A 16,012-nucleotide genomic window follows, 5' to 3' on the forward strand; every position below is an offset into this window, starting at 1 on the left:
AGTAAAAAAAAAAATTATAAAAACTTAATACATGTTTTAAACGTTTTACATTTTATTTTGGTCACCTCTGACATTAACAAACAAATTTTACTTATGTCTCAATGTATTAAGAAATTACATTTATTTGCCAAATAATTTTTGCTTAAATAATTAAGATTATTAAAAATATAGCTTTTCAAAACAGGTAGTAAGTTTTTATTAATTAATTACTTCCACCAAGTAGTTCTGACTGTAAAAACAGTGCAAGAAATGGTCCACTGAGTCCTCATTGTAATAATGGACATTTTTCCATTTAAATTTAAGACATTTAATATTTTCATTAAAAATTCACTTATTGTTCATTCAAATCATTCTCAAGATTTTTACAGTCCAGCTGCATAATATAAAAATATACACATATAATAAAGATACAAATAAATAAATAAATAAATAAATAAGACAATAAGGTTATAAATAGCCTAAAGGCATAAATAAGAAGTACAGCATATGACCTTTTTTTTAATTAACAAAAATATACATATTTAAATAAATAAAAAATCAGTAAGATTAAATAAAGAGCATATAAAGTTCATTTAACTTTAAACTTCATGGAAAAAAAATGTAGCATAGAAAATGCATAACACATTTTGAACATTTTGAACACAAAAGCATTAAATAAGCATTTGACTCATTGACTCTCCTTTATTCACATGCTGTCATTATTCACAGAGACAGCAGGGAAGAAGTCCAGCAGCCCAAAAAGTTGAAGCAGTTCTTTTCTGATCCCCTCCCAGGCCTCATTCTTCTCCTGTTGTAAAATTAAATTCCAATATTAAACCTTGCCAGCATCATTTCACATTTACATTAAATATCATTCTGTCTCTGTCACAGTGTATGTGAATAAAGAACATTAAGATAATTTTTTACCTTGTCATTCTTGGTGAGATCTCTTAGTCGTTTGAAGTACAAGGGCAATCTTTTGCTCTTTTTCACTTTGTGATCAAGCTGTGTTAAACCAAACAAACAGGTCCAAGGTTATAGAAAGAGTATATCATGCTTTTTTAAATTTGAGCAAATGCCAGACCAAAAAAAAAAAGAGCTTCACATTACTCTTAATCCAACAGCTGCCTGATATACTGAAAGTATTGAGAAAAAGAGCACTCACACATGAACGAAGTCCGTTGGCCTGCAGATCCAGCATATGTAACAAAGTGTCCAGCTTGTCCTTGTTCCAGGAAACATTGTCTGACTCTTCCAATAACCGAGAAATCTCCTCCAGAGACTGAATGATGAACCCGATCTGTTTCTCTGGCTGAGAAAGAAAGATAGAGATGAATATTAGGTGTACAGGATCAGGACAACAATTGTTGTGTGTAAACACCATTATTCATTAAAATATTAACCTGAGAATAGCTTTGGTTAAAGAACCAGTGATGCCAGTTATCTGGAATGGACGAGTTGGTGCTAAATTCTTCCCCCTGTAGAAATAAAAAGAGTATGCCTGTGTTAAATATTTTCCAAAATATTTTGCATTAAGTAAATAGATAATTAATAATACAATAAAATAATTAATAGATAGATAGATAGATAGATAGAGAGAGAGAGAGAGAGAGAGAGAGAGAGAGAGAGAGAGAGAGAAACTCACCATTTCTCTAAGCAGTGCTAAACATGTCTCATGGTGCTGCTTGAATTTAAGATTGATCCATCGGCAGCTGAAGCCAGAGCTCACACTGCACAAAGTCAAAATGACACAAAGGTGCACCAAACGTACAAACATTGTATTCCCAGTATACACACTCTACTTTTCTGTCCAGCAGACCCTTACTCTTAATAAGAGTGTGAAGTGCTCTATACTTTACTCTCACCATCTTCTGAGCTGTTATGCTCATCATTTATAGGCAAGCGAGATGTACAATGTAAGGAAAGTACGAATCGAAATTCACTTTCTGAAAAAAACCAACCACAAATACCAAATACCACTGCAAAACCACATACTGATAAGGAGTGTGCCTGCGTGTGTAATAGTTATAGTTTATATTATGTGTATGAATAAATGTATTATGTGTTATTGTATTTGTTCATGTGTTCAGCTATGTAAAAATAATAATACTTTTTTTCTAAACTTGGCTGATTTTCTCGACGTAAGCGCTGATGACGAAATTATTGGCGTGGTCAGGATACAAAAACAAGCATATTTACTTACTAAGCAGCATGTGGAAGCAGTCAGATAGTAGTGTAGTATGCGGTCTTCAGGTCTTTATCTGTGTGTGAGATTCACATCGAAGCTTTGAGGAAATTCCTACTGAAGAATTCTGCTGAAACAGAAACAGAAAGCGCAGGAGCTCAGACAGCGAGCGTGAAACACAACCGCAATGATGATTAGCAGTTTGTAATGATGGTTAGCAATTCGCATTTATGGAGTTCAAACCGGAAGCAAGTCCGCGCACAGCTAACAGAAATTATTGACGGGCAAGTTTTTTCCTTCACGCAGAATATGTTGCCATTGTTCCTGCATAGTGAAACATACTGCACAAATATCCCACACTGGACTAAAGTGAATTCCGGTTTCACCCATTTTCTTAAAAAAATAAATAAAAGAAGATAAATCCCCCCCCCCCCAAAAAAAAAAACAAAACAAAAAAAAAAAAAAACAGTATTGCTAATATTTCACCTAACATTTATTTTTATCTCATTCTTATTTAAATATCTTACAAATGAATATTTTAATTAATCAAGGTTTCCTTTTTGTATGCTTCCTTCATAAGATGTAATGTTCCCATGAGCATAATTAATTTTCCAAAAGTAATGTGGTTCAACTTTTCATTCTGAAGAACTCTAAAGCTTCGTGTATAGCTCACCACATCACTCTTTGTGTGGGAATGATAAATCAACTTTAACTAGAAGATAGTTTCTCCGCTTTAGATAATAAAATCCTCCCTTTGAGAGATCCATCTGGCAATAGCAACATTTAAAGCATTTTTGATGTTCTGTTCATCAGATGATTAATATTTTAATTGTTTTATTCGGGCATTTTATTATATAACTGCACCCAAACATTTTCAAATCCATGTGTTAATCCAGTTACTTAAAAGATTTTATTTCATTTACGGATTGGCTTAACAAGAATTAAACTTTCAACATGAACCCAATATACTGTACCTTGAAATGTTTCTTTTTTCAAGGCGCAAAGCTACAGTTTAGGTAATAAGTTAAAAACACAATGGATAATGGGCCACAGGTGCTGGTAATCATCAGCCTTTGAAACTAATCATCAAGGATGCAGACCTTTATAAAAGCAAATGTTTTGGTTTGGTTTGGTTTGTTTGTGTCCCAATACATTCATCCCAAGATCCGAGAAATGCAAAAAATAAAAATAAAAATCCAACAGCTACATCTCTGACCCTACAGGCCTCAATGACCAGGTTCTCAAGGTTTCTTCCTATTACCATCTCAGGGAGTTTTTCCTTGCCATTGTCGCCCGCAGCTTGTTCACCAGGGACAGTCTGATCATTTTGAATTATGCACACTCACATTCCATACAGACTTAAAAAAATCTTTTGATTGTGTAAAGCTGCTTTGCGACAATGACAATTGTTAAAAGCGCTATACAAATATAATTGAATTTAATTAAATTGAATTAAATGTAAAAGTCTATAAAGCACTATTAGAAGAAGACTGAATGAGTCTGATTTGGAAGGGTTTCCAGGAGAAACACTTTTCTGTCTGAAAAGAACACAAAAGAACGACTGAGGTTTGCAAAATTGCATCAGAACAAATAAAGGCTTCTGGAACATTGTTCTATGGACAGATTAGACCAAAATGTTTTGTTTTTTTTTGCCTTAACGCTTCTTGCCATTTAAAAAAAAAAAAAAAAAAACAAGCAGAATTTCACACAAACACACAAAAAATAAACAAAAGAGGGTGCACTAACACAAGCACGCTCACACCACACACACACACACACACACACACATATGTATATATCTGAGGTGTTAATTGGTGATTTCTGACTCTGGTAACTCTAAATTAACTTCTCCTCTGCAGCAGCAGCATGATTAATCAATTTCTATATTATAATGCATTATATAAACAGTAATAAATCAATAAACAAATAATCAACAAACCTTGTGTTTAGCAATTATATTGGTTTAAAACCTTTTTTATTATAGCTTAATTGTTGTCTCTTACATATTCAGTCTGAACCAATTAATTACTATAAAAAATTTAAAAACACGGTGTATTCATTAAACAGTGTCTTTTCCCACATCAGTGGCACCAAAAAAATTATGTCACAATTCCAATAATGTGTTGCTTGGTTTGGTCCTTATGGAATATGCAGTATAATTTAAAAGCACTTATTATTACATGAATAAAATTTAGTTTTCAATTTACAAAAATATTTTAGATTTACAAACATAAATATCTAAACAATACCAATTTAAGGGCAAATATATATTTTTTATTTCATAAAAAGTATTATTTTTAATATTAATATTTATATATTAATATTTATTTTAGTATTCATGTTTTTTTGTAACAAAATGTCTAGTATATCTGATACTAATTTAAGTTTGTTATAATTAAAATGTTTTCATGGCGCACTTTACATAAAACAAAGTTTTTGTACAATTGTCATGTTAACTTCCCACGGGCATATTTCATTTTGCAAAAGGTCATGTGTTTCGAACTACAATTTTACATTTGAAGGAACTATAAAGCTTTCCCATGTATAGCCTCAAAACCACAACACTTTTTGGGTGATAGTTAGTGAAATTTAACAAGAAGTCCACTGTACGCCACTTCTTGACATGTTTGGAAGCATTTCAATATACAAGCATGAATTTACTGACCTAGATAGTCCTTAAGCTGTAGAGAAAAAGACGTCCAATTGAAAGACAACATATTAGGTATATAGGAACAATTATGGAGTTGGAAAAGAATTCCAAACATTGTAGCATTAATATATATATACAGTATATACACACATATAGACACATATTAATCATAGAGCTCAATTTTAAGCTGTAATATACACTACCGTTCAAAAGTTTTAGAACACTTGCAAATTTCTTTTTTTTTTTTTGTTTAGTGATTTATCTTCAACATTCTACAACAATACTGGGGATTTTAAAACTATAAAATAACACATAAGGGATTAGGTAATTACGTAACAACAAGAAAAACAACAGTTAGTTGTTATTTTAAGACACAGGGGTCAGCCTTTCTGTAATAGTCCTTGCAAGAACAGTATTGTCAAGTGCATTTGCAAAATCCGTCAAGCACCAAAATGAAACTGGCTCTCATAAAGACCATCCCAGGAGGGCGAGACCAAAACCTACCTCTGCCGCAGACGAGAAGCTCATTTAGAGTTATCAGCCTGAAAAATGACCAATTAACAGCACCTCAGATTAGAGGCATTATGAAGTCTTTACAGAGCTTAAGTAGCAGAAACATCTCAATATCAATTGTTCAAAGGAGATTAATGCATTTTTTGGACGCCTTCAGCATTCCTTTACAACGTGGAAAGAAATAAAAATCAGGAACCATCATGGATTTAGAAAGTGTTCTAAAACTTTTGAACAGTAGTGTATATATAAAATATATTCATATCAATTATAGAGCTAAATTTATCATGTTGAATTCATGCATTCAAAATTCATTACAAAGCTTATTTAGTTTCTCAAATGATTTGAATTTCAACAGGGTTGGCATAAGGATCCCAAAGCAGAACTTTGTTATTTGTTTCTTGTGTTTTGATGAATAGCACTTTACATATAAAGCTATTATAATTGGTCCACTGAGTCCTCATTGTAGTCCTCATTGAGGGCAGGAGTAGCTCAGTGGTTAAGGCATTGGACTACGGTTCGGAAGATCCCAGGTTCAAACCCCACAACCACCAAGTTGCCACTGTTGGGCCCTTGAGCAAGGCCCTTAACCCCTTAACTGCTCAGATGTGTAATGAGATAAAAATGTAAGTCGCTCTGGATAAGAGCGTCTGCCAAATGCCTAAATGTAAATGTAAATTGTAACAAGTCCTCATTACAATAAGTTTATTCCGTTCTTTGAATGATTTTTGTAAACAGTTCCAGCAGGCTTGGCATCAGGATTACAAATCAGAACTTTGTTACTTGTTTCTTAGCAATATGGTTATGAATAGCCCAAGGGCATACTGTAAATAAAAAGTACAGTATATTCACATTTTTATAATTTAACATAATGTACACCAGATTAAATAAAAAAAGTCAGTAAGATTAAATAATAGTAAAGATAAACTGCATGGAAAAGTTGAAAATTTTAAATTGAAAATAAATTACTGCAAATTTTCTGCTATGATTTTGAACACAAAAACATTAAATGGTATCAACAGATTATTGACTTTCTTTTGATTTCTTTTAGATTGTTTTTAAATTTGAGCAAATGCCAGACAAAAAAAAACCTAGCTTCACTTTACTCTTGATCCAACAGCTGCATGATACATATACTGAAAGTATTGAGAAAAGGAGCACTCACACATGAACGAAGTCCATTGGCCTGCAGATCCAGCATATGTAACAAAGCGTCCAGCTTGTCCTTGTTCCAAGAGACAGAGTCAGACTCTTCCAATAACCGAGAGACCTCGTCCAGAGACTGAATGATGAACCCAATCTGTTTCTCTGGCTGAGGAAGTAAGATGAAGATGAACATGAAGGAAGAGTACACACAGGATAACAGGATCAGAGCAACAATTGTTTTATGTGAACACCATTATTAATATATTAACCTGAGAATAGCTTTGGTTAAAGAACCAGTGATGCCAGTTATCTGGAAGGGATGAGTTGGTGCTGATTTCCTCCCCCTGAAGTAATAAAAAGAGTATGCCTGTGTTAAATATTTAACAAAATCATTTGCATTACGTAATAGACAATGAATAATTAAATAATAGATAGCTAACAAGATAGATACCAGCGCATGTACGTGTATGTTTAGTTACACTTTGTATTATGTGTATAAATAAATGCATTGTCTGTTTAAGTGTAAAAATATGAATACTTTTTTTTTTTAACTCAGGTGACTTTCTCGACGTACAGTAAGCACTGATGACGAAACTGGGCGTGGCCAGGGCACAACTACGTCAGGAGAAGCTTACTTACTTACTAAGCAGCACGTGAAAGCAGTCAGGCACCTGTTTCTACTTACTACGTTTCCATACTATTTAGTAGAGTAGTGTGCGAGCTTCAGGTATTTACCTGTGTGTGAGATTCACACCGGAGCTTTGAGGAAATTTCTACTGAATTCTGTTGAAACAGAAACAGAAAGCGCAGGAGCTCAGACAGCGAGTGTGAAACACCGCCGCAATAATGATTAGCAGTTTGTAATGATTATTAGCAGTTTGTTAATGAAGTTTAAACCGGAATCAAGTCGATAAAGTGAAGCACGCGCACAGCTAAAAGAAGGTATGTTGTCACGTTCATGCTTTTTCCTGCTGAGTAAAACAGATTACACAAATATCACACACAGGACTGAAGTCAAAACAAACCGAAAATCCAGTATAAAAAGAATTCAGTGTTCAATTAGGTAGATTAATTACACCTACGCCTGATTATACCTGACTGGAACATGACCTTTAGGTTTCTGTATAAAAATCATTTCATATTTCAAAAATCATTTTAAAAGAACTCTAAAGCTTGCGGACGTATATCTTTTAAACCACAGCAATCTTTTCGTAAGATTAATAAAATTTACAAAAAAGTGCTATAGTTCTTTCAAATATTATTGTATCGTTTACAAATTGGCTCAATGAAATGAAACTTGCAACATAACACCACCATACATTGAATATTTTGCAAAGCTATAATTTATATATATATATATATATATATATATATATATATATATATATATATATATAGTATATATATTATAATAAGTTAAAACGCAATGGAACTTAATGGCCAAAATTAATTCTGTATCTTATCGGAAATCTAAGTGCAGCACGTTGTAGATGTTTGCAGTAATTCAGTATTTACCTACTAGGTTATATAAAATGTTTTTCCCCAAATATCTGCCATAATATACAATAAATAAATAAATAAATAAATACATACATACATACATACATACATAAATAAATCATTAATAACTTTAAATGTAAATGTCTAATTTTATCAAACGCTTTGCAAAAAGCTAGAAGCATGATAAATAAAATATTTTGGATGAACTCATTAGTCAATTATACGAAATACGAAACTAATGTTATTGCTCGAGTGTTCCCTAGAAATAAATTCTGTCACGTGTAAAAGTACTCTCTTTGATTTATTCATGCTTTTATTTAATAATAATTAAATACTATAAGTACCCCCTTACTGCTTTTACAGGATCTTTTAGCCAGGCACTGCTAATCATGAAATAATGAAACAAATTGCTGACAATGATCTATTTCTTTATTACTAATCAATTTCTATATTCTACAATAATCCATTATAAAAATAAAAAACAACAACAGAGAAATAATCGACTAATCTTGTGTTAGAAAAAATATTTTAGCTATGTTTTATGTTTTATAATCTATGTTTAATTCAGTCTAAACCACTAAATGAACATGAAATTTTTGAACAGACAGTAACACAAGCATATTCAGAAAACAGTGTCTTATCAGCATCTACCAAAAAAATTATATTAAAAAATCATCAAAATGACAAAAAAGGATGTTTTTTTATTTGTCCAGGTTTGATCCTTAATTGTTGAGTATCATTTGAGAATACCTTTACATTAATTCAATACAATAGTAAGTGAAATTTAACAAGCGGTATATGCTATTTCTTTACATGTTTGGAAGCTTTTTAAGATACAAGCATACATTTACAGTACTGACCTAGATGGTCCTTCAGCTGTTGATTATAAAGACCTCCCAAGACATGTCTGTCAATATAGGCATTTACAGACATAATGGGCATTTCCAGATAAATTCAGTCATTTATAAAATTTAAGTTTTGATTTACATTTGTTTAAATTAAGACTATTATATTAGATTTTACAATTAGAAATTGGTGATAAGGTTGCTCAAGAGAGTTTGTTGCATTATGTTTTTATTAAGTAAAGAATATTGTTATATAATTTATAACCAACGTATCAACAGACTAAAAATAATCTCATTTTAAGGTACAAAGCTCTAATATACAGTAGGTGGTAATTTAAAACATGATGGGAAATAATGGGCTACCCTAATTCAAAATCAAGAATCCAAGTGTATTACCCTTTATAAAATGTTTTGAACCATTAAAATATCTGACAGATACAAAGAAAAACCTTTACTTTAAACTTAAGTTCATCTCTGCATGTGCATGTTTTTTTCTTCACACAGAATATGTTACCATTGTCACTGTTAAGTGAAACAGATTACACAAATATCACACACAAGACCTAAGTAAAACACCAAAATTTCAGTCTAAAAAGAACTCATCAGTGTTACATTAGGTACATTAATTACACCGACACCTGATTATACCTGACTGGAACATGGCCTTTTTAGGTTTCTGTATAAAAATAATTTCATATTTCAAAAATCATTTTGGTAGCTGTTACGTTAATGTGGCGTTTAAATATTTTACATATGTCACTAAACAACATATTCTTATAAATGAATTCCTACTATTTATACATCACTAAAAACTAAACCTCAATGTCATGATGCAGAAATGAATGGGTGGTCCACATGTTTGACATTCCTTAAAAGTTATTATGCTAAACTATAATTTTATCCAGTATCTTATTGTGATGTTTCCATGAGCATATTTAATTTTCCAAAAGTTAAGGTGGTTCAACCTTAGATTCAGCAGTTCTTAAAAACTCTAAAACTTTAAAACGTATAGCATTAAAACCAAAGCAATCTTTTCGTGAGATTAATAAAATGTAAAAAGTGCTATAGTTCTTTCAGCCTTTTATGTTGTGTTTATGTTAATATGTTGCCATTGTTAAAGTTTGTATCTAATAATGTATGATTCAGAAAGTATTCACGTGCAGGTTTTTTCCTTCACACAGAATATGTTGCCATTGTCGCTGCTAAGTGAAACAGATTGCACAAATAGCACTCACAAGACTGAAGTAAAATACAGTAAATTCAGTCTAATCAGAACTCAGTGTTACATTAGCCTCTGGTAAATTAATTACACCTACACCTGATTATACCTGGCTGAAGCACTGCCATTTTTAGGCTATTGTATAAAAATAATTTAATATTTCAATAATCATTTTGAAAGTTGTCCCAGTTTACTTAAATGTGACATTTAAATATTTCACATATGTTACTGAACAATTGGTAATTACATATTCCTATAATTTAATCCTTATTATTCATACATTACTAAAAACTAAACCTGGCCATGTCATGGTGCAAAAATAAAATGTGTTCCAAATGTTTTTAGAGTCCTGTTTGACATGTGCTAAAGTTTTTCGAAGCTGAATTCTGGTTTCACCCCCTTCTTAAAAAAATTTTAAATAAAAAAGATGAATAAAATTTCTCCACCAGTTATTCCACTCCAGTATTGCTAATATTTTACAATTTCTTTTCCATTTTACAAATATTTTATGTTTACACAAGCTAAACCAATGTTTAAAAAAATGCATTTTTTATTTTAATATATATTTGTTAAATGTTAAAAGAAACTTCATGCACTTCATTATTATTAAAATATTTATCCAATGGTCTATATCTTATCCCTATTTATATACAAATGAAACATTTAATTAACCAAGGTTTTCTTTCTGTATATGCTTGCTTCATAAGTTGTGATGTTGAGCGTAATTGTCGTTCAACATTTCATTCTGCAGTTTCTGTAGAACTCTAAAGCCTGTCCACGTATAGCACACCACAGCACTCTTTGTGTGGGAATGATTTAATAAATTTAACTAGAAGTGCTGAATAGTTTTTTTTCCATTTAGGTAATAAAAAATCCCCCCTGATCTGTCTAATTGACACATTTTAAGCATTTTTCTTGTTCTGTCCATCAAATGATGAATGTTTAGATTGTTTAATTTTGATTGCGGCATGGTGGTGTGATGGTTGGCGCTGCAGCCTTGCACCTCCTGGGTCTGGTTTCAGTTCCCGGTCAGGCTCGATTCCCATCTCTGTGTGCATGAAGATTGAATGTTCTCCCTGTGTTCGGTGGGTTTCATCTCACAACCCAAAGACATGTAGATTAGGCTAAATGGCATTCCCAAATTGCCTGTATTGTGTCAATGAGTGTTTGTGTATGTGTGTGTGCCCTGCGAAAGATTGGCACCCAATTTCAATATTTCACAGTGAGTAAGATTATTCATGAGTGAAAAGCATTTGAGACAGCTATCAATCTTCCTAGGAGTGGATGTCCCAGTACATTCACCACAAAAACATCTTCTGTCAGAAAAGAACATAAGGACGACTGATTTTTACAAAATTCCATCGGAACAAACCAAAGCTTCTGGAAAATTGTCCTATGGACACATTAGACATTTTTGTACAACTGTCATGTTATCTTCCCACGAGCAGATTTCATTTTTCCATTTTTCCGAGTGATTGTAATGTATAATACACCTATCTCACCTATGCGGTTTAACTCGCTGTGAGATGCGGTGTTATATTTTTATATCAAACGTAAGTAGGGTTCATCATGATTCACCGCGAATTTTTGCGCTGTGATTACATTTCCATCTTTCCGCGTGAAAAAATAAACGTTTAATTTTTTGCCGGTCCTCGCGGAACGTCGGGCGGGCACTCGAGGCGGCTCACGGCGCCTAATACCTCTATCTCACCTACTGTAGAGTATGCGCTTTGACTCACGGTGAGATGCGATGTTAGGCACCGTGAGCTGCCGCAAATGCCCGCCGGCGTTTCGCGAAGTTCTGCAAGGTCTGCAAGCTTCCGCGAGGATTGGCAATAACTGTGAGCAACTGTAACCCAAGCAATTTCCCTCTGGGATTAGTTTATAATGTTTCTGTGTTCAAACTTTGTTATAAAACTAGGCTACTTTAATTTATGAAAAATGTAAACAATTGTTCATGACCATTGTGGTACAGTTAGTGTCCAGAAATTTAATTTAATGTCAAATGTCAAGTTTTGCACAACTTTTGTGCTGAATTGTTCCTAAATGGTCCACTGAGTCCTAATTGTGACAATGAGACAAATTTTATTTTGTTCTTTAAATGATTTATGTAAACAGTTCCAGCAGAATTGGCATCAGGTTTCCAAAAGCAGAATTTTGTTACTTGTTTCTTGTGTTTTAACAAATTCATGAACATGAAGCTATTATAAGCATTACCTTGCACTTTTATCATAATTTTAAAAAAGGCAGTATTTTAAATGAGCAAAATTAACATGGCTAAGGCATTTTCAAATTTAAACTGTATTTTTTATTGTAAAGCATTTAATATTTTCATAAGAAATTTACATATTCTTTATTCAAATCATTTTCATTATTTTCACAGTCCAGCTGCATAATATATGAATATACACATCTAATGCAGATATACAGTGGAACCTTGGACGAGCATAATTCTTACGAGCATAATTCTTTCCGGGAGATGGCTTGTATTCCAAAACACCAAATTTAATTGCCCCATAAGAAATAATGGAAACTTAAATTATTCGTTCCACAGCCAAAAAAAATACATAAAAATAATTAACACAAAATATAAAGTAAAAATAAAAAAAATCAACCTGCATTTTACCTTTTAAAAAAAGTTAAAAGAAATCCTGACAGATAAGTGTTTCTGAGGGAGACTGAGGGAAAAAATAGATTTTTTTTCAAAGGAAAAAAAATTATAGATTTTTTTCTTAGGGAAAAAGAGAGAGAAAGTTTTATAATGTGGCATTTCTGCATTCAAAATTTATTGTAAAACTATTTGAAACAATTGTGTTTTTGTTTGTGTGTTTTTTTATTTTTTTAAGGGACTTACATAGTTTGCATTGGCTTTATGTTTTCAGTTTTTGCTGTAGTGGATGGTTGAATTAACACACATATAGCATGTCTCATTTATAGCATATACAGTATATTCAATATTTAAAGCATATGTTTTATGAATACCATTGTGGTACAGCTTTTTGTGCCGAAATGTTCATAAATGGTCCACTGGGACAAACTTTATTTTGTTTTTTGTTACAGAACTTTGTTACTTGTTTCTTTAAACATGAAACTATTATAAGAATTAATTTGCACTTTCATTATAATTTAAAAAGACAGTATTTTAAATAAACATTTACATAGCAAAAGTTTTTAAAAAAAATTCATTTATTTTTTATTGTAAGACATTAAATATTTTCATAAGAAATTCACTTATCGTTCATTCAAATCATTTTCAAGGTTTTCACAGTCCAGCTGCATAATATATGAATATACAAGTATAATAAAGATATAAATAAATGAATAAGACAATATGGTTATAAATAGCTTATGGCACAAATAAGAAATACAGCATATGCACATTTTATAATTTAACAAAAATATAAATGTTTAGAAAAAAACAAGAGGATTAAATGAAGAGCAAACATACACTTCATTTAATTTTAAACTACATGGAAAATTTTAAATGTAGCATAGAAAATGCATAACATTATATTACTACGATTTTGAAACACTAAAGCATTAAATAAGCATTAAATAGATTATTGACTCTCCTTTGCAACATTATTCACAGAGACAGCAGGGAAGAAGTCCAGCAGCCCAAAAAGTTGAAGCAACTCTTTTCTGATCCCCTCCCAGGCCTCATTCTTCTCCTGATGTAAAGTAAAATCCCAATATTAGACCTTGCCAGGATCATTTCACATTTACATTAAATATCATTCTGTCTCTGTCACAAAGAACATTTAGATATTTGTTTACCTTGTCATTCTTGGTGAGATCTCTTAGTCGTTTGAAATATAAGGGCAATCTTTTGCTCTTTCTTACTTTGTGATCAAGCTGTATAAATCAAATTAAACAGGCCCAAGGTTATAGAAAGAGTACATTATGTTTTTAAATTTGAGCAAATGTTAGGCAAAAAAAAACAGAACTTCACTTTACTCTTCATCCAACAGCTGTATAATACATATACTCAAAGTATTGAGAAAAGGAGCACTCACACATGAACGAAGTCCATTGACCTGCAGATCCAGCATATGTAACAAAGTGTCCAGCTTGTCCTTGTTCCAAGAGACAGAGTCAGACTCTTCCAATAACCGAGAGACCTCGTCCAGAGTCTGAATGATGAACCCAATCTGTTTCTCTGTCTGTGGAAAAAGGATTGTGATGAGCATTAAGTAAGGGTACACACAGGTTACCAGGATCAGGACAAGCCTTAATTTATATGAACACCATCATTAAAATATTAACCTGAGAATAGCTTTGGTTAAAGAACCAGTGATGCCAGTTATCTGGAATGGACGAGTTGGTGCTGATTTCTTCCCCCTGTAGGAATACAAAGGAGTATATCTGTGTTAAATATTTTTCAAAATATTTGGCATTATTAATAGATAATTAATAATATAATATAACAATTAATTGATAGATAGATAGATAGATAGATAGATAGATAGATAGATAGATAGATAGATAGATTGATTGATTGATTGATTGATTGATTGATTCACCATTTCTTTAAGCAGTGCTAAACATGTCTCATGGTGCTGCTTGAATTTAAGATTGATCCATCGGCAGCTGAAGCCAGAGTTCACACTGCACAAAGTCAAAATGACACAAAGGTGCACCAAACGTAGAAACATTGTATTCCCAGTATACACACTCTACTTTTCTGTCCAGCAGACCCTTACTCTTAATAAGTGTGAAGTGCTCTATACTTTACTCTCACCATCTTGTGAGCTGTTATGCTCATCATTTATAGGCAAGCGAGATGTACAATGTAAGGAAAGTCCTATTACAAATCGAAATTTGCTTTTTTTTTGAAAAAAAAAAAAAAAACACAAAACGAAATACCACTGCAACTATGCAAAACCACATACCGATAAGGAGTGTGCCACATACCGATAAGGAGTATGTACGTGTATGTTTGGTTATACTTTATATTATGTGTATGAATAAATGCATTGTATGTTATTGTATTTATTCATGTACTCAGCTGTTTAAAAATATGTTTTTTTTTTTTTTTACTTTAGTGATTTTCTCGACGTAAGCACTGATGACGAAACTGGGCGTGGCCAGGACGCAACTACGTCAGGAGAAGCTTACTTACTTACTAAGCAGCACGTGAAAGCAGTCAGACACCTGTTTCTACTTACTGCGTTTCCATACTATTTAGTAGAGTAGTATGCGTGCTTCAGGTATTTACCTGTGTGTGAGATTCACACCGGAGCTTTGAGGAAATTCCTACTGAATTCTGTTGAAACAGAAAGCGCAGGAGCTCAGACAGCGAGTGTGAAACACCATCGCAATAATGATTAGCAGTTTGTAATGATTATTAGCAGTTTGTTAATGAAGTTTAAACCGGAATCAAGTCGATAAAGTGAAGCACGCGCACAGCTAAAAGAAGGTATGTTGTCACGTTCATGCTTTTTCCTGCTGAGTAAAACAGATTACACAAATATCACACACAGGACTGAAGTCAAAACAAACCGAAAATCCAGTATAAAAAGAACTCAGTGTTCAATTAGGTAGATTAATTACACCTACGCCTGACTATACCTGACTGGAACACGACCTTTAGGTTTCTGTATAAAAATCATTTCATATTTCAAAAATCATTTTAAAAGAACTCTAAAGCTTGCGGACGTATATCTTTAAAACCACAGCAATCTTTTCGTAAGATTAATAAAATTTACAAAAAAGTGCTATAGTTCTTTCAAATATTGTTGTATCGTTTACAAATTGGTTCAATGAAATGAAACTTGCAGCATAACACCACCATACATTGAACATTTTGCAAAGCTATAATTTATATATATATATATATATATATATATATATATATATATATATATATATATAGTATATATATTATAATAAGTTAAAACGCAATGGAACTTAATGGCCAACATTAATTCTGTATCTCATCGAAAATCTAAGTGCAGCACGTTGTGCATGTTTGCAGT

At 32.2% G+C, this 16,012-nt stretch overlaps 1 protein-coding gene and 1 pseudogene across 1 annotated transcript; both read right to left on the bottom strand.

Moving 5' to 3' along the window:
• Positions 1-253: 253 nt before the first annotated feature.
• LOC128541363 (interferon a3-like) lies at positions 254-2,343 on the bottom strand. The gene is made up of 5 exons (XM_053511742.1): positions 1,625-2,343; positions 1,383-1,457; positions 1,145-1,291; positions 907-984; positions 254-787 (listed from the first exon to the last, which is right to left on the bottom strand). The coding sequence occupies exons 1-5, from the start codon at positions 1,754-1,756 to the stop codon at positions 686-688; spliced, it is 534 nt and encodes a 177-aa protein (XP_053367717.1). The 5' UTR covers positions 1,757-2,343; the 3' UTR covers positions 254-685.
• An 11,241-nt stretch (positions 2,344-13,584) lies between these two features.
• On the bottom strand, positions 13,585-15,350 carry LOC128541760 (interferon a3-like; annotated as a pseudogene).
• Positions 15,351-16,012: the final 662 nt, after the last annotated feature.

Source organism: Clarias gariepinus, chromosome 14, assembly GCF_024256425.1.
Source record: "Clarias gariepinus isolate MV-2021 ecotype Netherlands chromosome 14, CGAR_prim_01v2, whole genome shotgun sequence".
In the NCBI taxonomy this organism is placed as follows: Eukaryota; Metazoa; Chordata; class Actinopteri; order Siluriformes; family Clariidae; genus Clarias; species Clarias gariepinus.

What these genes read in the sequence shown, in the direction of transcription:
- LOC128541363 (XM_053511742.1), bottom strand. Translation starts at nt 1,756, where the DNA reads ATGTTTGTACGTTTGGTGCACCTTTGTGTCATTTTGACTTTGTGCAGT. An exon ending in CCAACGGACTTCGTTCATGT is followed by an intron (nt 985 to 1,144) that starts GTGAGTGCTCTT and finishes GGTTTAACACAG; the next exon opens with CTTGATCACAAAGTGAAAAA. An exon ending in ATCTCACCAAGAATGACAAG is followed by an intron (nt 788 to 906) that starts GTAAAAAATTAT and finishes ATTTTACAACAG; the next exon opens with GAGAAGAATGAGGCCTGGGA.